Source organism: Oryzias latipes, chromosome 17 (genome assembly GCF_053564925.1).
Source record: "Oryzias latipes strain Hd-rR chromosome 17, Olatipes_Hd-rR_3.1".
NCBI classification, from domain to species: Eukaryota; Metazoa; Chordata; class Actinopteri; order Beloniformes; family Adrianichthyidae; genus Oryzias; species Oryzias latipes.
Window position 1 is genome coordinate 4,122,255 of NC_136253.1, and position 26,145 is coordinate 4,148,399.

Below are 26,145 nucleotides of genomic sequence, written 5' to 3' on the forward strand. Positions count from 1 at the left end.
TCTCCTGAGCGTGCTGAACATTTTGATACCAGGATTGCATAAATTGCTAAAAGTGTACTCAAGATTTTATGTAAAAAAAATACAGAAAAAGATATAAAGAACAATACTAAAGGTAAACAGGGTCACTATTGTGCGAATGCTTTGAAGCATTCACACAATGAAGAATTCAGACCAGCTCCTCCAAGCTAAGGGAATTGGTAATTTTCAATGCCAACCCTGGTTGTGACAAAATAGATAAATACAAATAAAAAACTTTTTTTTTAAAACATTTTTTATTTATGTATTTATTTATTTTTGCCCATTGTATTTTGGTTGGCATGCCCAGTATTTCACTTTGAATTTGTTTAGTATTTAGTATAAAAAAATTGTCAGTCATAATCAGTAAATCAGTGCTTCTCAAATAGTACTTTAATACAGGCACTTTAAACTTCTTTTCTGCTTAAGACTAGAACAGGGTTTCTGTGTGACAAAATAAAGTTAATATGATTTGAAATTTGAAAAAGGATTCATTTTTCTTTTTTCTTTTGTTAATGTTAAAAGATACAATTTTAAGTATACTTACACAATTTTTATAGATATTTACCTAATATATATATTGTCACTGCACGAGTGTGTGGGGGGGTGGGGGTTAGGTGGGCGCGAAACATTTTCTTTTTCCTAGGGGGGGCCTGGCAAAAAATAATTGAGAAGCAACTTGAAGAACTGTTTGGGAGCTGAAAGAGAGGGGTCATTTTAGGGAGTGGATAAAAAAAGCCAGTTGTCTATAAAAAGCTGAATTTTTCATCAATACATAACATCATCATTTAGTCTGGCCTTCCATTGGCCAGAAGGCCACCCGTCAAAATTGCAGTCGTGGGAGTTTTAAAGCTTGCAGACTTCTGGGAGACCTGATGGTTCACTAAAGATTCACACTCCACAGCAGTAGGGGGCAGTAGCGGACGTTTGCGCTGGTTGGTACGCACGTGTACGCCTCATCTGATCTGATCAAGAACTTTCGGCTAACGATCCTCGAGCGGAATAATTTCTTCTGCAGCCAGATTCTCTAGCGGAAAGGAATTAATGCAAAACGTATCACCTGACTGTGGACCAGGTAAGAACCATCATTTTAAGTAATGTGTGTTTCTTTTCACTTTCTCGTACTTTCGCCGCCTCTCTTTCGAACTAGCTCGTCCGCTTTTCATTGCGCTCGACCGCCGGCTTACATCTTTGCATTGACTTTCGTTTTGTGGTGTGAATTGCTTGGTTTAATGTCGTATCACCTGACTGTGGACCAGGTAAGAAACATCCTTTCAAGTAATGTTTGTTGTTTTTCACTTTCGCGGACTTTCGCCGCCTCTCTTTCGAACTAGCTTGTCCGCTTTTCATTGCGCTGCAGCCAGGACCGCCGGCTTACATCTTTGCATTGACTTTCATTTTGTGATGTTACCGAATGGCTTTGGTTTAATGTGTACCTTTTAAAAACCATTAAATTCATCAAGTGCTCTTTAAATAGTGCGGTTTTCTGTGTTCGGTGTTCATCTGTATGACTGGGGTTTTAACTTTTAGGTAAATACTGAGGTTCTTGTCAACTAGCTAATATCAATAATGATTGATTGGTATATTTCAAGCGTAAAAAATACAGGACAAAACACAATTATTTCAAACTCATCACAGAAACAATTAAATGCATTGATTAGAAAAAAATAAAACACACTTATGTCACATATGGTTCATTCATTTTTTGTGATAATTAACTAAAGTTAGTAGAGTTTGATTGCTTGAAAAGGAGTGGGAAGAAGCAAACTTATAAAATCCCACGCCTACCTAATTACTTAATTTCACTGTTTTGCATAATTATGTAATCCGGTCAGTGCAACCTTTATGGCATGATTGTCTTTACAGGACTTTGTGGTGCTGGTTAGACATCCCTAAAATAAGTGTCTCACGGTGACTCTTGTCCCAATAGCAGTCGCTGAAGCCATTAAGGTTTTTAAGAAAAAGCTCAAAACTAATCTTTTTAGCGTAGCTTTTACTTGGTTCTTACATGCCCACATGATTTTATTGTATATTTTACTTGCGGGATGTGCATGTTGCTGGATTTTGATGTTTTTATGTATTTGTTTGTTTTTATTTTATTTATTTATGAATGCTTTTTCGTATTACTGTTATTTATGTTACTGTGGAAAGCACTTTGAGATGCTTGAAAGCAGGAAAAGCACTATATAAATAAATCTGAATTAACACATAGTCTTTGCAGGAGATGGCAGCACAGAGGCCACAGAGGGCTAGAAGAAATCCCAGACAAGATGCTTTGTATTATTGCTCCTTGGGTGAAGATAAGGAAGGATTTGATATTAGATACATTGATTCATTTAAAGGTGAGCCACTGAAGTATTTATGCAATTTTTTTTCAATGTTTGAAATCAACATGAAAAACACATAATTTAGGTTCTTCTGTCATAGAGCATTATTTGCAGTATGTGATATTGATCCCAAATCAGATCCTCAATTAAGTTTTATCTAGATTATTTTTGGCATGGTCATTGTGTATTAGTTAAGTGTTTCATTTATATTGCGCAACCTAATTCACACACACTCCCAAAAGCAAAAACCTACAATCAGAAAACTGAATTAAATAGACTATTCAGTTCCCACTATACAGGGCTCCAGACTAACTTTTTTTCACTAGGAGCACTGTGGCCCCCAACTAAAATTTTAGGGGCACAACCAGAAAATTTAGGGGGCATACCTTAAATCAACATTCTAACCAAATCTACTAATCTCCACTGTATTACGAATAAATACTTTAATAATAGATGCCGAAATTACAATGCGCTGTTTCAAATTCATTGTCACATTTTATTCTGCACTTTTAAAGATGCAACAAGCTAAACTGACAGCACCATCGCTGTCATGACAGTACAAATAGCAAACAAAATACCATAAATTTAGAATAAAAAAAGTTTTTAGCAGCAAAGTGATTACCGTAGTAACCTTTTAGTCATTTCACAGTTTCAAACAATACTTAAATGTATGTACACATTAGAGGATGGAAATTCATGTTGGCGACACCAAATAGACTTTATCAGCGAATTTAGAGCAAGGAAGTGAAGACTTTAACCACTTCTGATTGGTCAGACTGATGACATGTGATTAAGATCCCAAGAATGATTGGTGGAAACAGTTAAAGGGGCGGAACTTTTCCTGACACAGCTGAAGCTGGGGCTAAATCGTGGTATCGTCATTCTTATCAAAATGTATTTAATAGAATCAAATAAACACAAAGAAAAAAGTATTTTACGATCTTTCATATTCCTAACTACTCAGTGTTTTATCAGGGCCTGTAGGGATGAACAAAGAACTGAAATCCTGGAGATGGAAAATGTTGTTAAATCAGTTAATGAGGGCAATTTACCACGGCACACTTGACCATCTCCCACGGCACACTAGTGTGCCGCGGCACACTGGTTGAAAAACACTGCATTATGGGACATGTGTCCTGATGGGTTTTTTGTAGTTCACTGATCAATTAGAATAATTTAAAATACCAACTGATTAAAAAAAGGCTACATACATTACAAAACATTAAAATAATTATAAAAGGTGCAATATCACAGATCATATTTAGGGGGGGAAGCATATTAAAACTAAATTAGCTAAAGCCAAATAATTTCAAGAAATATGACACCAGGAATCATCACTTTCTCCATCGTCTGACGTCACCTGAATAACAGCAGAGTTCTGACCTGCAGACAACTTGACCTCAACTTTCACCGCAGCTGATATCAGCTGAAGAAGGATATGGATCTGAATCTAATGTCTGCAGACATAACATCGAAGAGAACTATAAACTCTGTTTTGAACCCAGGAGATCAGCTGTTATCAGTAAAAGAAGAAATGCCAACCTTGGACAATTCGACAGTTTATGGACCCTTTTTATTTTTCCCCAACAGTATTACTTTATTATTAAAAAAATATATATATATATATATAAAAAGAGTAAAACAAATGATTAATCACTTTTGAAAATTTTTAAATTGATTGACTTTTGATGATATTACTTCACTAGCTCCTAAAATTGATAAATTGATTCAAAAATCTTTCCTAATGTAGCATAACTTTGCACATGTTTTTAACTTTTGATACTTGATGAAATTTTGCCATGAAAATTCCTGAAACAGTGTTGTCTATTTTACTGGTATAGTATTATTTTTTAAAGCATATGAATGACTTTTAAAAGTAACATAATTTGCATATATTTCAGATGCTGCATTTGCCATGTTAATTTCTAAAATAGTTATTTTTGACGTAGTACTTAAGTAATTCATCTTTGGCATGTGCCTTATTGATACCTTATGATTCTTAATTCTGTCTGATAAAACCTAGGAACCGGATATTGATAAATCATGTAATAAAATGGTTATAGTATAACGGGGTGGAATTATATAAGTTCGCTTCCTTCCACTCCCTTTCAAGCAATATTTATTAATTATGTCTAATTATCCTAAGTTTGATTAGTTACTGTATGAATGTATAACTGATGATTATATTGCTTCTGTGTATAACTTCTATTTGATTGCTTGAAATAAACCATTTCAAATAAAAAAAAATCAAATCAAATCAAAATTGAATGTTAAGGACAACTCCTAATTCCTGTTGTCCTTCAGTCTTGCTGCAGCTTTGCCCTCATGCCCCCCCCCCCCCCCCCCCCCCCCCCAGGGCACTGGTTCATCTTAAACACGTCTATTGTTGCACTTTCCCCGCCGGTTTTTTAAATCATGTTGTCGCTCACACGTGTTTAATGCTAGAGCCCCGTTAGCTGTCAGGCATGAACGTGTGGGACATTTATTCTCCTCAGCTGACCATCTCCCGCGGGAGTGGTGTGCTGCCGTAACAGCCGTGCATGATGAGAGCCGTGGTTTGCTTTGCGAGTTAGAGACCCCTGCTGTAGACTGGCACTGGTACACTAGCCGCAGGTCAGAAGAACGAATCAATAGTTTGCTTGCTCATAGCTCAGACGCACATATCAGGTTGTGATGATATTTGTCTCTGTTTCCTTCCCACAGATGTTAACGCGCACTCGATTATCTCTAGGCCCCTCCCCCTCCACGCATTTTAGCCACTTACAGTAACTTTCCCTATTCTTCTCACACGCATTGGCCGCCTCAGGCATCCCTCAATGACACTCGAGTGTGCGCTCGCATGTGCTCCGGTCTCATGAGTATTCGCGCGAGTGTGTCTGTCTGTCCGTCCGTCCGTCCGTCCTCGCGTCTCATTGATTATTTCATTGATGATTGATGTGCCCCTTCCACGTTTAATGTATACAAAATACGGAGGGCGGGGGAGGCAAATTTACTGGTGGCACATGTGCGACTGGGTGTAAAATTCAGTCGCACACTCTCAAATTTTGGTCGCAGTCTGGAGCCCTGCTCTATGATAACTTTGCATTGTTTCTTTTTTTATTACTCTCCTTTCTTTGTGATGTGTTTGTTACTTGTAGGTCGAGGTGTGTTCAGCTCCCGGCCCTTTCAAAAGGGAGATTTCCTTCTTGAATACAGAGGACAGCTCATATCAAAAAAGGAACAAGAAAGCAGACTGAAAGTTTACCATGACGCCCTGAAGGTTTTTATGTTTGATTTCCAGTTCAATGGAAAGTTGTTATGGTATGTATCTTCTTTTTTAATGGTAATGTCATCTCTACTCTCTTACTGGTAAAAAGTAGTTTAGTCTAAGACAAGGTTAAACATTTGTAATGTTCCATGGAAGTTTTAGGTTGTAGCAGGAATGTTATTTCGTCTTAAATACTCAATGTGCTCAATAACTTCCCTATGTAGCATAACTTATTGTCTGCTTCATATTTTAGTATTGATGCTGCTAGAGAGGACGGGTCACTTGGAAGACTAATAAATGATGATGAAGTGAGCCCAAACAGCAAAATGACCATTACCAGAGTGAATGGAGAACCCCATCTCTGTTTATTTGCAATCAAGGATATTGGTCCTGGAGAAGAAATCACCTATAATTATGGTGACTCCGAATGGCCATGGAGAATCAAGGTATCTGTAAAGTTATTGTTATGCTTTAAAATAATGTATAATTCTATATTTAAATTAAAGAATATGATTTACTCTTCATCCTTTCATCTCAGAAATCCAAAGAAAAGCCAAGTCAATCAGCAGAAGAGAATCCATCAACTTCCAGGTCCTCTCCAGACGACACATCGCAGGTAAATTTCAGTATAAATATCTATTTAGCAATTGTAGAAACATTTAGGTATTTAAATATTGAGTAGTATGAAGGTACATGGATCACTGGTAACATCGACCATAAAGGATGCCTGTATTTGATAAAAATTCCTTGGTGGTAGGCAGGCGCCTGTGTTTGGCAGCGGAGCCGCCACCAGTGTGTGAATGTGTGTGTGACTGGGTGAATGGGTCTGTGACTGTAAAGCACTTTGTCCTTGTAGGAAGAAAGGCGCTATACAAGTATACGCCATTTACCATTTACCATTTACTTTAGAAGCATGAACAGGACAAAGCAGGTTGTCCCATTAAGCGCTCATACACACGTGTCCTGTGTAATACTCAACTGGACAGGTTCTGACATTAGCGGGACATAGTGTTAAAACTAGTATACTGGAATTGAAGTTGTCCTAATGATCACTCTTACACACATGTCCTGTGTAATACTCAACTGGACAGGTCCAGGTTGTAGCAGGACTATTTGCTCAGTGTTTAAGCAAAGAATCTAATTCAGCCTCCATCCTTTCATCTCAGAAATCCAAAGAAAAGCCAAGTCAATCAGCAGAAGAGAATCCACCCACTTCCAGGTCCTATCCAGACGACACACCGCAGGTAAATTTCAGTTTAAATACCTATTTAGTAATTGTAGAAACATTTAGGCATGTTAATATTGAGTAGTATGAAGGTACATGGATCACTGGTAACATCTACAGTAAAGGATGCCTGTATTTGATACAAATTCCTTTAGAAGCATGAACAGGACAAAGCAGGTTGTCCCATTAAGCGCTCATACACACGTGTCCTGTGTAATACTCAACTGGACAGGTTCTGACATTAGCAGGACATAGTGTTAAAACTAGTATACTGGAATTGAAGTTGTCCTAATGATCACTCTTACACACATGTCCTGTGTAATACTCAACTGGACAGGTCCAGGTTGTAGCAGGACTATTTGCTCAGTGTTTAAGCAAAGAATCTAATTCAGCCTCCATCCTTTCATCTCAGAAATCCAAAGAAAAGCCAAGTCAATCAGCAGAAGAGAATCCACCCACTTCCGGGTCCTATCCAGACGACACACCGCAGGTAAATTTCAGTTTAAATACCTATTTAGTAATTGTAGAAACATTTAGGCATTTAAATATTGAGTAGTATGAAGGTACATGGATCACTGGTAACATCTACAGTAAAGGATGCCTGTATTTGATACAAATTCCTTTAGAAGAATGAACAGGACAAAGCAGGTTGTCCCATTAAGCGCTCATACACACGTGTCCTGTGTAATACTCAACTGGACAGGTTCTGACATTAGCAGGACATAGTGTTAAAACTAGTATACTGGAATTGAAGTTGTCTTAATGATCACTCTTACACACATGTCCTGTGTAATACTCAACTGGACAGGTCCAGGTTTTAGCAGGACTATGTGCTCAGTGTTTAAGCAAAGAATCTAATTCAGCCTCCATCCTTTCATCTCAGAAATCCAAAGAAAAGCCAAGTCAATCAGCAGAAGAGAATCCACCCACTTCCGGGTCCTATCCAGACGACACACCGCAGGTAAATTTCAGTTTAAATACCTATTTAGTAATTGTAGAAACATTTAGGCATGTTAATATTGAGTAGTATGAAGGTACATGGATCACTGGTAACATCTACAGTAAAGGATGCCTGTATTTGATACAAATTCCTTTAGAAGAATGAACAGGACAAAGCAGGTTGTCCCATTAAGCGCTCATACACACGTGTCCTGTGTAATACTCAACTGGACAGGTTCTGACATTAGCAGGACATAGTGTTAAAACTAGTATACTGGAATTGAAGTTGTCCTAATGATCACTCTTACACACATGTCCTGTGTAATACTCAACTGGACAGGTCCAGGTTGTAGCAGGACTATTTGCTCAGTGTTTAAGCAAAGAATCTAATTCAGCCTCCATCCTTTCATCTCAGAAATCCAAAGAAAAGCCAAGTCAATCAGCAGAAGAGAATCCACCCACTTCCAGGTCCTATCCAGACGACACACCGCAGGTAAATTTCAGTTTAAATACCTATTTAGTAATTGTAGAAACATTTAGGCATGTTAATATTGAGTAGTATGAAGGTACATGGATCACTGGTAACATCTACAGTAAAGGATGCCTGTATTTGATACAAATTCCTTTAGAAGCATGAACAGGACAAAGCAGGTTGTCCCATTAAGCGCTCATACACACGTGTCCTGTGTAATACTCAACTGGACAGGTTCTGACATTAGCAGGACATAGTGTTAAAACTAGTATACTGGAATTGAAGTTGTCCTAATGATCACTCTTACACACATGTCCTGTGTAATACTCAACTGGACAGGTCCAGGTTGTAGCAGGACTATTTGCTCAGTGTTTAAGCAAAGAATCTAATTCAGCCTCCATCCTTTCATCTCAGAAATCCAAAGAAAAGCCAAGTCAATCAGCAGAAGAGAATCCACCCACTTCCGGGTCCTATCCAGACGACACACCGCAGGTAAATTTCAGTTTAAATACCTATTTAGTAATTGTAGAAACATTTAGGCATTTAAATATTGAGTAGTATGAAGGTACATGGATCACTGGTAACATCTACAGTAAAGGATGCCTGTATTTGATACAAATTCCTTTAGAAGAATGAACAGGACAAAGCAGGTTGTCCCATTAAGCGCTCATACACACGTGTCCTGTGTAATACTCAACTGGACAGGTTCTGACATTAGCAGGACATAGTGTTAAAACTAGTATACTGGAATTGAAGTTGTCTTAATGATCACTCTTACACACATGTCCTGTGTAATACTCAACTGGACAGGTCCAGGTTTTAGCAGGACTATGTGCTCAGTGTTTAAGCAAAGAATCTAATTCAGCCTCCATCCTTTCATCTCAGAAATCCAAAGAAAAGCCAAGTCAATCAGCAGAAGAGAATCCACCCACTTCCGGGTCCTATCCAGACGACACACCGCAGGTAAATTTCAGTTTAAATACCTATTTAGTAATTGTAGAAACATTTAGGCATGTTAATATTGAGTAGTATGAAGGTACATGGATCACTGGTAACATCTACAGTAAAGGATGCCTGTATTTGATACAAATTCCTTTAGAAGAATGAACAGGACAAAGCAGGTTGTCCCATTAAGCGCTCATACACACGTGTCCTGTGTAATACTCAACTGGACAGGTTCTGACATTAGCAGGACATAGTGTTAAAACTAGTATACTGGAATTGAAGTTGTCCTAATGATCACTCTTACACACATGTCCTGTGTAATACTCAACTGGACAGGTCCAGGTTTTAGCAGGACTGTGCTCAGTGTTTAAGCAAAGAATCTAATTCAGCCTCCATCCTTTCATCTCAGAAATCCAAAGAAAAGCCAAGTCAATCAGCAGAAGAGAATCCACCCACTTCCAGGTCCTATCCAGACGACACACCGCAGGTAAATTTCAGTTTAAATACCTATTTAGTAATTGTAGAAACATTTAGGCATGTTAATATTGAGTAGTATGAAGGTACATGGATCACTGGTAACATCTACAGTAAAGGATGCCTGTATTTGATACAAATTCCTTTAGAAGCATGAACAGGACAAAGCAGGTTGTCCCATTAAGCGCTCATACACACGTGTCCTGTGTAATACTCAACTGGACAGGTTCTGACATTAGCAGGACATAGTGTTAAAACTAGTATACTGGAAGTGAAGTTGTCCTAATGATCACTCTTACACACATGTCCTGTGTAATACTCAACTGGACAGGTCCAGGTTTTAGCAGGACTGTGCTCAGTGTTTAAGCAAAGAATCTAATTCAGCCTCCATCCTTTCATCTCAGAAATCCAAAGAAAAGCCAAGTCAATCAGCAGAAGAGAATCCACCCACTTCCGGGTCCTATCCAGACGACACACCGCAGGTAAATTTCAGTTTAAATACCTATTTAGTAATTGTAGAAACATTTAGGCATTTAAATATTGAGTAGTATGAAGGTACATGGATCACTGGTAACATCTACAGTAAAGGATGCCTGTATTTGATACAAATTCCTTTAGAAGCATGAACAGGACAAAGCAGGTTGTCCCATTAAGCGCTCATACACACGTGTCCTGTGTAATACTCAACTGGACAGGTTCTGACATTAGCAGGACATAGTGTTAAAACTAGTATACTGGAAGTGAAGTTGTCCTAATGATCACTCTTACACACATGTCCTGTGTAATACTCAACTGGACAGGTCCAGGTTGTAGCAGGACTATGTGCTCAGTGTTTAAGCAAAGAATCTAATTCAGCCTCCATCCTTTCATCTCAGAAATCCAAAGAAAAGCCAAGTCAATCAGCAGAAGAGAATCTACCCACTTCCGGGTCCTATCCAGACGACACACCACAGGTAAATTTCAGTTTAAATACCTATTTAGTAATTGTAGAAACATTTAGGCATGTTAATATTGAGTAGTATGAAGGTACATGGATCACTGGTAACATCTACAGTAAAGGATGCCTGTATTTGATACAAATTCCTTTAGAAAAATGAACAGGACAAAGCAGGTTGTCCCATTAAGCGCTCATACACACGTGTCCTGTGTAATACTCAACTGGACAGGTTCTGACATTAGCAGGACATAGTGTTAAAACTAGTATACTGGAATTGAAGTTGTCCTAATGATCACTCTTACACACATGTCCTGTGTAATACTCAACTGGACAGGTCCAGGTTTTAGCAGGACTGTGCTCAGTGTTTAAGCAAAGAATCTAATTCAGCCTCCATCCTTTCATCTCAGAAATCCAAAGAAAAGCCAAGTCAATCAGCAGAAGAGAATCCACCCACTTCCAGGTCCTATCCAGACGACACACCGCAGGTAAATTTCAGTTTAAATACCTATTTAGTAATTGTAGAAACATTTAGGCATGTTAATATTGAGTAGTATGAAGGTACATGGATCACTGGTAACATCTACAGTAAAGGATGCCTGTATTTGATACAAATTCCTTTAGAAGCATGAACAGGACAAAGCAGGTTGTCCCATTAAGCGCTCATACACACGTGTCCTGTGTAATACTCAACTGGACAGGTTCTGACATTAGCAGGACATAGTGTTAAAACTAGTATACTGGAAGTGAAGTTGTCCTAATGATCACTCTTACACACATGTCCTGTGTAATACTCAACTGGACAGGTCCAGGTTGTAGCAGGACTATGTGCTCAGTGTTTAAGCAAAGAATCTAATTCAGCCTCCATCCTTTCATCTCAGAAATCCAATGAAAAGCCAAGTCAATCAGCAGAAGAGAATCCACCCACTTCCAGGTCCTATCCAGACGACACACCGCAGGTAAATTTCAGTTTAAATACCTATTTAGTAATTGTAGAAACATTTAGGCATGTTAATATTGAGTAGTATGAAGGTACATGGATCACTGGTAACATCTACAGTAAAGGATGCCTGTATTTGATACAAATTCCTTTAGAAGAATGAACAGGACAAAGCAGGTTGTCCCATTAAGCGCTCATACACACGTGTCCTGTGTAATACTCAACTGGACAGGTTCTGACATTAGCAGGACATAGTGTTAAAACTAGTATACTGGAAGTGAAGTTGTCCTAATGATCACTCTTACACACATGTCCTGTGTAATACTCAACTGGACAGGTCCAGGTTTTAGCAGGACTGTGCTCAGTGTTTAAGCAAAGAATCTAATTCAGCCTCCATCCTTTCATCTCAGAACTCCAAAGAAAAGCCAAGTCAATCAGCAGAAGAGAATCCACCCACTTCCGGGTCCTATCCAGACGACACACCGCAGGTAAATTTCAGTTTAAATACCTATTTAGTAATTGTAGAAACATTTAGGCATTTAAATATTGAGTAGTATGAAGGTACATGGATCACTGGTAACATCTACAGTAAAGGATGCCTGTATTTGATACAAATTCCTTTAGAAGCATGAACAGGACAAAGCAGGTTGTCCCATTAAGCGCTCATACACACGTGTCCTGTGTAATACTCAACTGGACAGGTTCTGACATTATTAGGACATAGTGTTAAAACTAGTATACTGGAAGTGAAGTTGTCCTAATGATCACTCTTACACACATGTCCTGTGTAATACTCAACTGAACAGGTCCAGGTTGTAGCAGGACTATGTGCTCAGTGTTTAAGCAAAGAATCTAATTCAGCCTCCATCCTTTCATCTCAGAAATCCAAAGAAAAGCCAAGTCAATCAGCAGAAGAGAATCCACCCACTTCCGGGTCCTATCCAGACGACACACCGCAGGTAAATTTCAGTTTAAATACCTATTTAGTAATTGTAGAAACATTTAGGCATTTAAATATTGAGTAGTATGAAGGTACATGGATCACTGGTAACATCTACAGTAAAGGATGCCTGTATTTGATACAAATTCCTTTAGAAGCATGAACAGGACAAAGCAGGTTGTCCCATTAAGCGCTCATACACACGTGTCCTGTGTAATACTCAACTGGACAGGTCCAGGTTGTAGCAGGACTATTTGCTCAGTGTTTAAGCAAAGAATCTAATTCAGCCTCCATCCTTTCATCTCAGAAATCCAAAGAAAAGCCAAGTCAATCAGCAGAAGAGAATCCACCCACTTCCAGGTCCTATCCAGACGACACACCGCAGGTAAATTTCAGTTTAAATACCTATTTAGTAATTGTAGAAACATTTAGGCATGTTAATATTGAATAGTATGAAGGTACATGGATCACTGGTAACATCTACAGTAAAGGATGCCTGTATTTGATACAAATTCCTTTAGAAGAATGAACAGGACAAAGCAGGTTGTCCCATTAAGCGCTCATACACACGTGTCCTGTGTAATACTCAACTGGACAGGTTCTGACATTAGCAGGACATAGTGTTAAAACTAGTATACTGGAAGTGAAGTTGTCCTAATGATCACTCTTACACACATGTCCTGTGTAATACTCAACTGGACAGGTCCAGGTTTTAGCAGGACTATGTGCTCAGTGTTTAAGCAAAGAATCTAATTCAGCCTCCATCCTTTCATCTCAGAAATCCAAAGAAAAGCCAAGTCAATCAGCAGAAGAGAATCCACCCACTTCCGGGTCCTATCCAGACGACACACCGCAGGTAAATTTCAGTTTAAATACCTATTTAGTAATTGTAGAAACATTTAGGCATTTAAATATTGAGTAGTATGAAGGTACATGGATCACTGGATTTACTGAATTACGGCCAGTAAATTCTGGGCATTGTTTCCACTCAGTTATGCTTTGGTCCCTCTGAGTGATGTGTTTTCACGGCCCATGCATGATGAAGACGGCCAGCGCGTCATATTGGGTCACCGTAGTGCGACCACTTAGCTTAGCCACATTAATGGAAAACTGCATGTTTTTTTTGCTTAATTAGTATTGAGAAATACCTAATTGGAAAGTATAGACATTGAGACTCTTTGTTCAGCGTTAAATTGAATTTTTTTCCTTTCATGAAATACTAAGACCATGTCACGCCATAGATGTTCTTTTGTCAAAAGTTGGTAAAATAACATGACTTTGGCAATGTTTTAGTAGCTTCATTTCCATTAACCACAGAATTGCACAAATTGGATTTTTTTTATAAAGAAATGAACTTATAGGTAACACCTCAATTTTGAAAACACTTGCATTTATCGAAAAAAAAAAACCTTTTGTGTTTTGAGGTGTTGATTTTATCTTTTTAATATCAAACAAGTTTCTCAAACACTTCTGTGTCTGGCTTTTTGAATTTTTTTGAACAATTGTGTAGCTTTGCTCTCCCCAGTGCTGTGACATCACACAAATGCTGTTGGTTTTTGTCTACAGGACTGTGATCATGATTTAGTCGCTGACGAAATGTCACCTTTGGAGAAATGTGTCATATGTGGAGGACCTTTTACTCCTCTGAAATGGAGTGGTGTGAGATGTGAAGGTAATTTTTTGCTTAACAATGTAAAGATATGTACATTTCTGGTTTGAATGTGATTCTATTGGGGCATCATAAAAACATCTATTGCTATGGTATATCTTTTTGAGCTTTTACAAGTGCAAATTAGCTGTATTCATTTTATGTACTTTTAATTTTCTGTGTAGTTTGCAACCAGACCTGGCACAAAAGGTGTTACAATATTCACATGGTGGACATCTCAGAACCTCAATCACTGGTACGTTTTTATTTGTTCTTTTCAGTGAAATGTCTTCCAAATCCATAAAGTTTACTTTTTGTTTTTAATTGTGGGCAGGTTTTAAATGAACAAAGCTCAAGTGAGGTGGGTTCATCAGAAGAGGAATACGTGCCTGATTCCACAGCTGATTCAGACAGCTCATTTGTCAATAAATCAGAGATTTTAAGCATAAATCGCAAACGAGTACAGATCTCGGAGGTTTCAACCAGTCAGTCTGCTTCCAAAAAGAAAAGATTTCACCAAGAAGATTCTGTAGAGGGAGAAAGACTGAGTTCTTCTGAAGCTGCAGGGTCATTATCTCAAGATGAACTCAGAAAAAGACGATTTGAAAAATCTGATGCGACTTCAAATGAAAGAAATGCTCGCAATGAATGCATGACTGATAGCTATAATGCTCGGCCTGAAGATTTACCCAAGTCATCCCTCTTACTCAGAAACAGAAACTACTGCTATATTTGTGGAAAGCTACAGACAAAGTTTACACGCCATTTGAAAAGGCATGAGAAAAAATATGCTGATGTTGCCCAAGTTTTAAGTCTTCCCAAGAAGTCCAAAAAGCGCTTGGAAATGCTTGCTAAGCTGCGCAACAAGGGAAACTATGACCATAACTCAGAGGTCTTAGCAAGTGGCATAGGAACATTAAAACCAAAACGCACATCAAAGAAAAACTACAAAGAAAAAGACTATATTCACTGCATTTACTGTCAGGCATTATATCTCAGAAGAGATCTGTGGAGACATGTTCGAAAATGTTCTTCCAAACCAGGAAAAGCCACTTCAGAGGGACATGACAAAAGAGTCTTGTCTTTGGCCTCTATGAATGAGTCAGCTCTTTGTCAGCAAGTTTCCCCAGGTGTTTGGAAAATATTAGCTGTCATGAAAGATGATGACATAACATCCACTGTGCGAAGTGACTTCTCTATTCTCCAGCTTGCCCAGTCACTCTTTAACAAACATGGACAAGATCCCACCAAATTTGACTACATTCGTCAGAAACTCAGAGAATGTGGAAGACTTCTGCTTGTACTTCGGAAAGAATTTTCAATTAACACCTTTGAGGATGCTGTCAGGCCTGCAAATTTTGATGTGGTTATTACAGCTGTCAAGAAAGTGTCTGGCTATGATGGAGAAAAGAACTGCTACTCTACTCCAAGCCTTGCCCTGAAGTTGGGCCACTCATTGCAGAAAGTTAATGACATTTTACATTGTCGAGCACTTATGGCTCAAGACAGTACACTGATCAAGTCGACCCAAAGTTTCAAAACCCTCTTTTCTACAAAGTGGTCTGAATTCATTTCCCATACTGCACTGTCAACACTAAACGAGCGTCACTTTAACAAGCCTTCCACTCTTCCCTTCACAGAAGATGTTCAATGTCTTCATAGACATCTGGAGAAGATTACTGACGAAGCACTGAAGGACTTGGAGGAGCATAGTTCACCCAAATCATACAGTGAACTTTGCAAAGTCACCATGGCAAAAGTAATACTGTTCAACAGAAGACGAGGGGGAGAAGTTTCAAAGATGACATTATGTGGCTTTCAGGGGAGAGACTCAAGTGCCCTCCACAAGGATATTGCATTTGGACTTACAAAATTTGAACGTCACCTTTGTCAACACTTCAGTCGCGTGGAATTGAGGGGTAAACGTGGTCGAAAGGTTGCAGTGTTACTTTCACCGGACATGGTGAGTGCAATAACACGGCTGACTGAGAAGAGAGCAGACTGTGGTGTACTGGCAGAAAACCCCTTTCTTTTTGCCAGGCCTAAATGTCTGACTCCTTACAGAGGACAGGACTGTTTAAGGCTTTATGCAGCAGAATGTGGGGCTAAAAACCCAGAGCTCCTCAGGTCGACTCAGTTGCGCAAACATGTTGCAACTTTGTCTCAGATCCTGAATCTCAAGAATCACGAGTTGGATCAAGTTGCCAACTTTCTTGGTCACGATATTCGCGTTCATCGTGAATATTATAGACTTCCAGAGGCTACTACACAGCTGGCTAAGATATCTAAACTACTCATTGCCATGGAGAAAGGGTCTCTTCAAAACCTACAAGGCAAAACACTGGAAGAGATTGAAATCGAAGGTGAAGTTGCATTTAAGCTAAGAGTTGGACCTTTCCAGAACTTGAACTGAACTATATCTTAACACAATTTAATTTTACTAGATAAGCTAGAGTTGACAGAGTCAAGTGGAGAGAGCGACAGCGACACAGAGGCCGACGCCGCCGTTGAAGAGGCCGACGCCGCCGTTGAAGAGGCCGACGTCGCCGTTGAAGAGACCAACGCCACTGTTGAAGAGGGCGAGGTTGAAGAAAATCTCTCAAATCCAAAGGCTGGTAAGCACAAAATGATTTTTCTTGAAATTGTTCTGTTCATGAAACCACATGACTAATAAACGTCATCACAGAGTCTCTGGGAAGTGAGAGGATGTGGACACCTGTTCGTTAAATTAAATTCAATTTTATTTATACCACAAAAGATTTGCCTCATTGGGCTGAATGCAAGTAATTATAAAGAGGCACAAGGTTTTTCATAACATATAAACAATAGCTACAAACTAAAGACTGAATACATTTGGTCATCCCTATCCTTAGACAGTCATTCCTGGTAAGGAAAAACTCCTAAAAAAATGTAAAAAAAATCTGATTCAGGAAAAAAAAAGCAGAAACTTCAGGAATGCCCACGTGAGGGCGAGATCCTATCCCAGGACAGACATGCGATTTACCAGGACTGTTATAGAGGAATTAGCTTATCTAACTCTCCACTATGTATTTGAAAGAGTTCCGTCAGATATGGCTGAGGGATCGGTGGGGACAATGCCCTCAGCCCAACTTTATCTTTAGAAATAGCACACAGTGATTTTATGTCTGTGTAAATTATGAGTTCAGGTTTTAATCTTGGAAATCAAACTCAGGATTTAAAGGGTACATTAATTGTTTAGTCACATAACATAACATTTGTTTATAAACAATACGTGGTGCAATCCTGGACCATTTCACTGTACAAAAGACCATATGCTGCAGAGACTGTGAGCTTTTAGCAGTTAGCATCCGGCCGTATTATCTACCTCGGGAGTTTACGAACGTCCTTGCCGTCTGTGTTTACATCCCGCCCAGAGCGCGCAAAGACAGCCATTGAGGTAGTGGTCCAAACGGTTTCAGAGCTGCAAACGAGGCACCCACAGGCTCTCGTGGTCGTCTCAGGGGACTTCAATCACGTCTCCCTGGATGCCCCACCATCAACGATGCATCAGTGCGTGAACTGTCCCACTCGCAGCGACAGGACAATCGATTTGTTTTATGTCAGCATCAAAGATGCCTATCAGGCCACGCCCCTCCCTGCCCTCGGCAAATCAGACCAAAATCTGATTTCCTTACAGCCCACATACACGCCTTTAGTGAAGAGGCAGCCTGCAGCAACAAAGAGCGTGAGGAGGTGGACACCTGAGGCTGAGGGGGAACTCAGAGACTGCTTTGGATGCACAGACTGGAGCGCCCTGCTGGACCCCAATGGAGTGACATCGAAGGAGCATCCCAATGTATAACAGACTATATGAACTTCTGCATGTAGACTGTTGTGCTCACAAAACTGTCCATTGTTATGCAAATAACAAACCCTGGATAACAAGGACAGTGAAAGTGGTTTTAAATAAAAAGAGCATTCCTCAAAAAGGATCAGGAGGAAATTAAAAGGGTCCAGATAGACCCGAGGAGCTGCCTGAAAGATGCAAAAAAACACCTATAAGGACAGAGTGGAGAAGAAACTGGAGAACAATAACATCAGGGAGGTGTGGCGATGAATGAAAACCATTACAGGCTGCAACAAGACAACAGTAGTTGGGGGAAGTGCTGAAAAAGCCAATGTATGGAATACCTATTTTAATAGATTTCACATCCCCCCCCCCCCCCCACACCCAATTCCAACACCAGCCCTGTCTTGCACCACACCCATCACCGTGCCCTTCTCACTGCCTGTCCTCATCCCTTAGCCAGAGGAGGGCCAGCTCCTCAGACTGCTCCTTCCTCCATCAACCATGATCCATCTCTTCCAGTGTCCTCGCCATGTGATCCATGCCTTCCACCTGCAGAATGTGTTTCCCACCACATCACAGATCATCTGGTGCAGAGGGAACTGCAGAGACTGAACATGAGGAAAGCCCTGGGTCCAGACAGTGTGTCCCAGACTCCTGAAAACGTGTGTATACGAGCTTGGGGCTCCTCTTCAGCATCTGTTTAACCTGAGCCTGGACCTGGGACAGGTGCCATCTCTGTGGAAGAACTCATGTATCATTCCACTCCCCAAAGTCAAGCACCCAAAAGAGAACAAAGACTACCGGCCTGTAGCACTGACTTCACACGTGATGAAGATCTTTGAGAGGTTGGTGCTGCAGCAGCTGACGTCACAGGTCCAGCATGTCCAAGATCCACTGCAGTTTGCGTACCAGGAGAGAGTGGGGGTGGAGGATGCGGTCCTCTACCTGCTACACCATACCTACTCACACCTGGAGGAAGGAGGTGGTGCAGTGAAAAAACTGTTTTTGATTTCTCCTGGGCCTTTAACGCCATTCATCCTCACCTACTGCAGGAAAAATGAACCAAGATGGCAGTACAACCACCCTTGGTTTTTTGGATCATGGACTACCTCACTAACAGGCTGCAATACGTCTGCATGGGGGGATCGTTCTCCAGTACCCTCCGCTGCAGCGTGGGGGCACTGCAGGGGACAGTGCCATCTCCTCTCCTCTTCACGCTGTATACATCTGATTTCCACTACAACACCGCAACCTGCGACTTGCAGAAGTTCTCAGACGATACAGCTGTTGTGGCCTACATAAAAAGAGAAGAGGACAGCGAGTACAGGCAGCTGGTGGAGGACTTTGTGGGCGGGTGCAAGAAAAACCAGCTGCAGCTGAACCTCCAGAAGACCAAAGAAATGGTTCTGGACTTCAGGAGGAAAGCTGCAACACCTCAACAGCTGCACATAGAGGGAGACAGCTTGGAGAGGGTGCAAACCTACAAATACTTGGCGGTCGTATTGGACCACAAGCTGGACTGGACCGCCAACACAGATCAGCTCTACAAAAAGAATCAGTCCAGGCTGTACTTTCTCCGGAGGCTGCGCTTGTTCAATATCTGCACAAAGCTGCTGCAGGTGTTTTCTCAGTCTGTGGTGGCGAGTGCTCTCCTCGATTCTGCTATTTGCTGGAGCAGCACCAGCAAGAAGAACATCTGCCGGCTCAACAAAATCATCAAGAGCTCTGTGGTGGGGCTGAAGCTGGCTCCTGTGGAGGAGGTGGCTGAACTCTGACCGTCTTCAGGTCCATCATGAGGCATCCCTCACATCCACTACATGAGGCCTTCACCAGCAGGAGGAGTACATTCAGCAGCAGACTGCTGTCCCAGCGCTGCTCCACGGACAGACTGAAGAACTCTTTTGTTCCTCGCGCCATCTTGCAATACAACTCTTTAGCTGAACCTCTTAGAAGCGTTTAATTATTTTTATATCATTAATTCTTAATCTATTTAATGTATTGATATTTAACTTATTTATTCCTGTATTTTTAATGTATTTTTATTCTTAAATCCACCACTCATATTGCTTTTATGTCCTTTTATGTGTGTATGTTTTTATGATTGTCAGCAGATGACCAAATTTAAATTTCCTAAGGTATTTAATAATCCCTTATCTATCTGTCTATCCATTTTGTGCATCACAATATGAGAAACATGCTTTCAACAAATAAATGCTTACTGGGAAGTATTTTTATTAATACTATTTTACTTTTTCAGCACAAAGTCAAAACAAAGATGAGAAGGACAAGGAACTTAAGGCATTAAAATGGAAGCGGAGGAAGCCTGACGGAAAGAAACAAAAACAATCTGGTAAGTGCAGCCACCCGTACATAAGTCACATGCGCACACAAGTAAAACTGAATTATGATCAACATTAAACATAATTCAAAGTCCAAAAGACTAATAGTATTTTTTTATGTTTCTCCCCTCACACTGCTTCATCATTCTGAGTAAGGATATGCCTTTTGTACAAATAGTATTGATGACAACTAATCCACAAATTGACAGAAAATCAATTTAGAAAGTGACTGAATATCTCTTTTTTTCCACTCGTTACACTCTTTTAAGACTGACGAAATTATACCTATAATTGGAATACTAAGAATGTTCACATAAGATGTAACTGTAAAACCACATATAGTGGGATTTGTATCTAAGGCCTAATCCAAATTTTTCCCATCTCCTTACCCCTCCATTTGAAGGGGCTTTTGAAGTGGTGTCCGAAATATATTTTTTTATTTTCTACCCTCCATGTGGGGGGAAACTGACCCCTCCCTTGCGAAGGGGTTCCGCTGTGCTGTGCAAGCACTTTTCTTAATGTGGGTGCGCTCTGGAGCACAGAAGTTTAAATGTAAATTAAAGTAATGACTTTGTTGTAGCATGACCCTTTTGAAGTTAGACAACCGCTGTTATGTATATTTGAGCAGTGGAAGCGCTGCGCTATTGCAAGCTGACTATCGACTAATGGTGACGTCCAAGTTTTGAGACACTAGTTTCATTAGTGTCTGTTTGGAGTGCTACATTTATGATGTGGGGAGAAGGGAAGAATTTAGATTGGGCCTAAAAATCTCCTAAAATGGGTGTCTAATTTCAAACTGTGTTTTATCTTTTTTAGCTGCTGAGCAAGAAAAGAAACGAATGAAGCAAATAAAACGACCCTGGTCCAAAGAGGAAGTAAACGCTGTCATGAGACACTTCAAGGACCATATAATGAAGGGAAAACTTGCTTCCATGATAGAATGTGGGCAGTGCAAAAAGGCAGAGAATCCTGTTCTTGACAACCGTACCCTACAGAACATCAGAGACTTTGTGAGAAATCGTGGTATTACCATGAAAAACAAAAAGTAACCCAGCGAACATTTCCATATGGCCCATATGATTTACCTTTGGGCTGAATATCTGGGCCCCGGGTGGGTTTGTCCACGAGTTCCGTGGTGACCCCATCTGTGTTTGCACACACTGGCTTAGAAGGAAACTCAGTGGTCTGAGTTCCCAACGCTAACCAGCTGCTCTGTGGAAAGCATTGTGTGCCAACAACCTGCCTTACGGATAGTGTAGCGAGTTAGCGAGCTACACTGTCTAGCGAGCCAGATTACTCAGTGCCCATTCAAGCTAGTGTGGGCAAACACAGATGGGGCCACTGTGGAACCTGTGAACAAACCCACCTGGGGCTCAACAATTCAGCCCAAAGGTAAGCCATGTGGGGCTCACATTCAAATGTTTGCTAAATGAAGATTTTTGATATATAGTATATAAAAGTATGAATAAGCAGTTAAGGCTTAAATTTTGTTTTTTTGTTCAGTTGTCAAAAGGTTATTTCTTTATTTGCCTTTACATTAGAAAGAATATAATTTTGAAGTAAGGACTTATGGCTATGTAGTTTTTTTCTGAAAACTATCTTTTACATTAGACAGAACATTAACAATAAATAAGCACTAGATTCTTGAATGTTTTTCCATTTAAAACTGCATATTCTTGTCACCTTTTTGACAAGACTAAGTTTTTTTCAACATTTTTGCTGTATTTGCTTTTCATTTCACAAATAGAACTGTCATAAGCATTTAAATGTACTTTTTTATGTTTATAAAAACAATGATTACAGTGAACTACACAGTATAAAAGTTCAATAAAAGGATTTTTGGGTGGGAGGACCCATCAAGGTCGTTGGGTCCTTTGAAGTCACGTTTTAGACATGTTTGTGTGTTTGTATACTGTGGACCTCATAAATACTCTTTTTGTCAGAGGCGGGGCTAATGGAGCTCATTAAAGTGTCCTGGTAATGTTGTGTTTTGTCATATATTATTATTTCTTGTTGTAATAACTTTTTTCAAATTTTGAACTGGGTTATGTGAAGTACCGCCACAAATAGATTTTTTGAGATACTGCTTGTCCTTAGAAATCAAGCAGAAAGGGGTGTCCCCATAATGTAGTAACAAACGTGTTTGAAAAAACTGTCCTTTTAATCCACCAATACCAGTATGGGTGTGTGTGTGTGTGTGTGTGTGTGCGTGTGCGCAGGTGGCTGCATCTAGAGGCGCTCCATCACAACACCTCATTACTAAAGAGCATACAGGATGAAATAACCCGCGTGGTCACCCTGCCTCTGTCCCTCATGGGCAAGGTAGCCACAGTGAAAATGAAAATTTTGCCTAAAATCAATTATCTCTTCTCGAGGATCCCCACACAAGCGCCACTCTAGTGGTTGAAAATATTACACTATTACACCATATCAAGGTTCGAAAATAAACCTGCAAGAATTAGTCTAAAAACTTTAAAATCTGCAAAAAGCTGTGGAGGCTTAGAATTACCTAACTTCCACAATTGTTTTCTTACCAATAGAAAACAATAAATCTTAAAATGGTTAAAAAACAATCCAGAATCCAACTCATGGTTAGACCTGGAACAGGCGTTAGGCGTTATGTGGGAAGATCAACCTGTCAGATCTACCATTTATTAGCCAAACATTAAAAAAAACAGGACTGCTTCCAAAATTCAGCCTGGTGGAAATTTCTTAGTCGCTTTTACAGTGCAAAAGGACACCCATCTTCAATCACCCAGACATCCTCATGTACACAAAAAATGTTACACTTCCCAGCTTGGCAAGCAGGGGGCGTAACACTACTAGAGCATTTAATCATTGATAGAAGATTTATAACATCCCAGGAACTTCAAGACAAACATGGATTAAATAACTTCTTAGAATATCAACAACTTAAATCTATAATTACTAAAAAGTTTAAATACAAAGACAATGACCTACAACTACCAGAACCAGTTACCTCTCTGATTATGTTTCAGTGAATAAAACTCTCTCCAAAATATATAAACTCTTATGCAATCTAGATAATAATATCTCAACCCAGACAACAAAATGGGATGCAGCAAGCAGCAGATGTCCTGTCAGTGCCCTACCTACCAATTTTAACTGCACCATAGACATTTAGGGACCCTTGGTGGGGAGGGTGTTTGGACATCACAGTGAGTAATCAGGAGATGTCCTCTCAGTGCCCCATCTGCCAATTTTAATTCCACCCCCTTAGTATACACACCCTTTACCCATCAAAAATATACTCTCCAACACACATATATGCACACACATTCAAATACACAAACATACATTATACAAGGAAGGTGGGACCTCAGATCATCTGTCCCTTACCCCATCCCTGGTAGGGGGTACCAGGACCTTGGCAACGGCGGCCGTGTTCCATGTATGCTTGCTTCCTGGGCCCGGCGGCCCTCTCTGCACGCGGCGAGAGGGATCCCTGTGCTCTCTGGCAAAGACCTGGGGCCGGGGTTTACATCACATCTAAGCCTGGAGGTGTCCGTGTCCCTGTGTGGGTTCTGGTCCTTGCTCCTGAGCGCTGGCCTTCTCCAAATTCCATCTATGAGTGAGGCTGGTCGGGCCATGGTAACAACACTCCTGGTGGACCCCCACCGCTCTGGGGCATCTTCCTCCTGGACAGGGGTGGCTGGCCTCTGCCTTGCACTCACCTGGACCAACCGTGGACTGGGTGGGAGGTTGTCTGGAGCGTAGGGCGGGTCTTCCTTAAGCGGGCCCTGGCCCGGGGCAATGCCAAGAACTCCTGGGTAGCGGTGGGTTGCTTGTCTGGGGATGGGGGGCGGGGTCCTCCTGGCCTGGGTGGTGGATGTGATTTCCCTGCTGTGCAGGTGTTTGGGGGGGGGGTCCTGTCTGCCGCTATGGTGGGGGTCTTGGTGTGGGGATGGCTTGGTACTCTCCTTCCTTCTTCTTTTTACATCCCATTATCCACTTTAGAAGAACATAAAGATCCACTCGAGGTGCTATCAGGTGCTATCTCACCATGGCACAAATGGTTTAAATAATTAAATTAAATATTTCACGTGTTGATCCGAATGCATAAGTATGCGTGTGTGAACATCTTTTGTATATGGGCATTTTTGGAGCTCAAAGGTATGTTTGTGGCATTTGGGTGTGTGTGCGGACAGACCACACCCGCTTTGGGATTTACATTACTTATAAACCTGACTGTAATGATTGTAAACATCCAGCAACTTGTTGCCTTATGCTGCTTTATGGTTCTACCCCCTCCCCCCCTCTTTTATCACCCTACACCACCCCACCCTCTAGCATCCTTCTCTCTTCCCTTCTTTTCTTTTCCGTCCAGTCCAACAAAAGACTGTTACAGATGTGAGTAAGATGAATAGGTTTAGCCTAAATTACAAAATTACTAAATTCAAGCTCCTGGGCGTCACCATTGAGCAGGACCTGACCTGGGGCGCCAACACCACTGCTCTGGGGAGGAAGGCCCAGCAGAGACTGTCCTTTCTCAGTGTTCTAAAGAAAAAAAACCTGAGTGAGAAACTGCTAGTGTCCTTCTACCGTTGCTCAATAGAAAGTATTTTAACATACTGTGTCTGTGCCTGGTATGCCAGTTGCACAGCTGCGGCTAGGAAAGTTCTCCAGAGAGTCACCATGAGACCCCAGAGGATCATCGGCTGCCCTTTACCATCCCTGGAAGAACTGTACAGTTCCCGCTGCCTAACAAAGGCTAGGAAAATTCTGCAGGATCCAACACACCCTGAACATTCTCTGTTTGAACTGCTGCCTTCAGAACAAAGACAAAGGGCAAGACAAGAAAAAACGGCTGGGTAGCTCGGTTGGTAAGGTGGAAGGCTGCCAAGCAGGAATCCAGGATTCGATTCCTAGAGGGGAATGAACAATGTTATTAGGCAAATTTATGACCACTCTTGATGAAAGTGATACTCTTCAGTCACCCCTAAAGCGTGAGTCGACAATTAGAAGCGAGACTGAGTCAGGTTGCCTGAATAACAATATGACTTTGAATGTTACCAGAGACATGTTGCTAACAGCGCAACAAAACAATCCTACACTTGCTGCTTGTTTTTTTTCTTCTGTGGATAACGGAGGGGTACAATCAGAATCAGCTTTATTGGCCAAGTACAGTGCATGTACAAGGAATTTGGCTTCGGTGTCTTGTGCTTTCGTGCAAACTAGAAAGATATAAAAAAGTGTAAGGAGTAAGACAAGAGAGGATAAATAATAAAAAGAAAGTACTATGAGGTGTACGATAGTGTTAAATGCAGAGCTAAAGTCCACAAATAGGACCTGTGTATACGTGTCTGCAGAGTCAAGGTGGTGCAGGATGTAGTGGAGAGCCATGTTGACTGCGTCATCCCCTGACCTGTTTGCTCTGTAGGCAAACTCCAGGGGGTCCAGCAGAGGGTCAGTGATGACCTTCAGGTGGTCCAGCACCAGTCGTTCAAAAGATTTCATGACCACCGAGGTCAGGGTGACTGGTCTGTAGTCATTTAATCCTGTGACTGGGGACTTCTTGGGGACGGGGATGATGGTGGAGAGTTTGAGACAAGCAGGGACCACACATATCTCCAGGGAGCTGTTGAAGATCCTGGTGAAGATGGGAGCTAGCTAGTCAGCACAGACTTTCAGGCAGGAGGGAATGATGGCTGAGGGGGAAGGTGAAGTTCTTTCAAACCTTGAGTAAAAGTCGGTACGTTCCCCAGCCAGGTGTTAACTGTCTGAGGGGCGGGGGAGTGGTCTCCAAGCCTTTCCAAACTGCAGTAGAGTTGTTGGCAGAAAACTGGTCCGTCAACTTTGCAGTGTAGGTCCTCTTTGCAGCCTTGATCTCCTTTGTCAGCTTATTCCTGGCCTGCTTGTACTGGTCCC

At 40.9% G+C, this 26,145-nt stretch overlaps 1 protein-coding gene and 5 long non-coding RNA genes across 10 annotated transcripts; all 6 read left to right on the forward strand.

The window, feature by feature from the left end:
- Window positions 1-950: 950 nt before the first annotated feature.
- On the forward strand, window positions 951-6,833 carry LOC144986629 (uncharacterized). The gene is made up of 6 exons (XR_013650460.1): window positions 951-1,090; window positions 2,237-2,357; window positions 5,480-5,642; window positions 5,843-6,035; window positions 6,128-6,205; window positions 6,756-6,833. It is a non-coding gene; the product is annotated as an uncharacterized LOC144986629 (long non-coding RNA).
- Window positions 6,834-7,218: 385 nt separating this feature from the next.
- Window positions 7,219-8,246, forward strand: LOC144986630 (uncharacterized). The gene is made up of 3 exons (XR_013650461.1): window positions 7,219-7,304; window positions 7,698-7,775; window positions 8,169-8,246. It is a non-coding gene; the product is annotated as an uncharacterized LOC144986630 (long non-coding RNA).
- Window positions 8,247-8,631: 385 nt separating this feature from the next.
- LOC144986631 (uncharacterized) lies at window positions 8,632-9,657 on the forward strand. Its single transcript, XR_013650462.1, has 3 exons — window positions 8,632-8,717; window positions 9,111-9,188; window positions 9,580-9,657. It is a non-coding gene; the product is annotated as an uncharacterized LOC144986631 (long non-coding RNA).
- A 383-nt stretch (window positions 9,658-10,040) lies between these two features.
- Window positions 10,041-11,066, forward strand: LOC144986633 (uncharacterized). The gene is made up of 3 exons (XR_013650464.1): window positions 10,041-10,126; window positions 10,520-10,597; window positions 10,989-11,066. It is a non-coding gene; the product is annotated as an uncharacterized LOC144986633 (long non-coding RNA).
- An 854-nt stretch (window positions 11,067-11,920) lies between these two features.
- LOC144986632 (uncharacterized) lies at window positions 11,921-12,843 on the forward strand. The gene is made up of 3 exons (XR_013650463.1): window positions 11,921-12,006; window positions 12,400-12,477; window positions 12,766-12,843. It is a non-coding gene; the product is annotated as an uncharacterized LOC144986632 (long non-coding RNA).
- A 385-nt stretch (window positions 12,844-13,228) lies between these two features.
- LOC144986634 (uncharacterized) lies at window positions 13,229-22,242 on the forward strand. 5 transcript variants are annotated; one of them, XM_078934195.1, is made up of 8 exons: window positions 13,229-13,314; window positions 14,025-14,130; window positions 14,292-14,362; window positions 14,441-14,467; window positions 15,747-16,469; window positions 16,551-16,721; window positions 20,175-20,267; window positions 21,073-22,242. In XM_078934195.1, exons 5-8 carry the CDS (start codon window positions 15,857-15,859, stop codon window positions 21,303-21,305), a joined length of 1,110 nt encoding a protein of 369 aa, XP_078790321.1. In that variant the 5' UTR covers window positions 13,229-13,314; window positions 14,025-14,130; window positions 14,292-14,362; window positions 14,441-14,467; window positions 15,747-15,856; the 3' UTR covers window positions 21,306-22,242. The 5 variants fall into 5 exon arrangements, 3 of the variants coding, with proteins under 3 accessions (XP_078790321.1, XP_078790320.1, XP_078790319.1); XM_078934194.1 differs by lacking the exon at window positions 14,441-14,467; XR_013650465.1 differs by lacking the exon at window positions 13,229-13,314 and adding an exon at window positions 20,026-20,052 and having other exon boundaries at window positions 13,935-14,130; window positions 14,441-16,469; window positions 21,073-21,298.
- Window positions 22,243-26,145: the final 3,903 nt, after the last annotated feature.

Bases quoted from the DNA above. Each gene is read 5' to 3' on its own strand.
- LOC144986634 (XM_078934193.1), top strand. From the start codon at position 14,055: ATGTCACCTTTGGAGAAATGTGTCATATGTGGAGGACCTTTTACTCCT. The intron at 14,363-14,440 runs GTACGTTTTTAT...AATTGTGGGCAG, and splicing joins TCTCAGAACCTCAATCACTG to GTTTTAAATGAACAAAGCTC. The intron at 16,722-20,174 runs GTAAGCACAAAA...TTACTTTTTCAG, and splicing joins TCTCTCAAATCCAAAGGCTG to CACAAAGTCAAAACAAAGAT.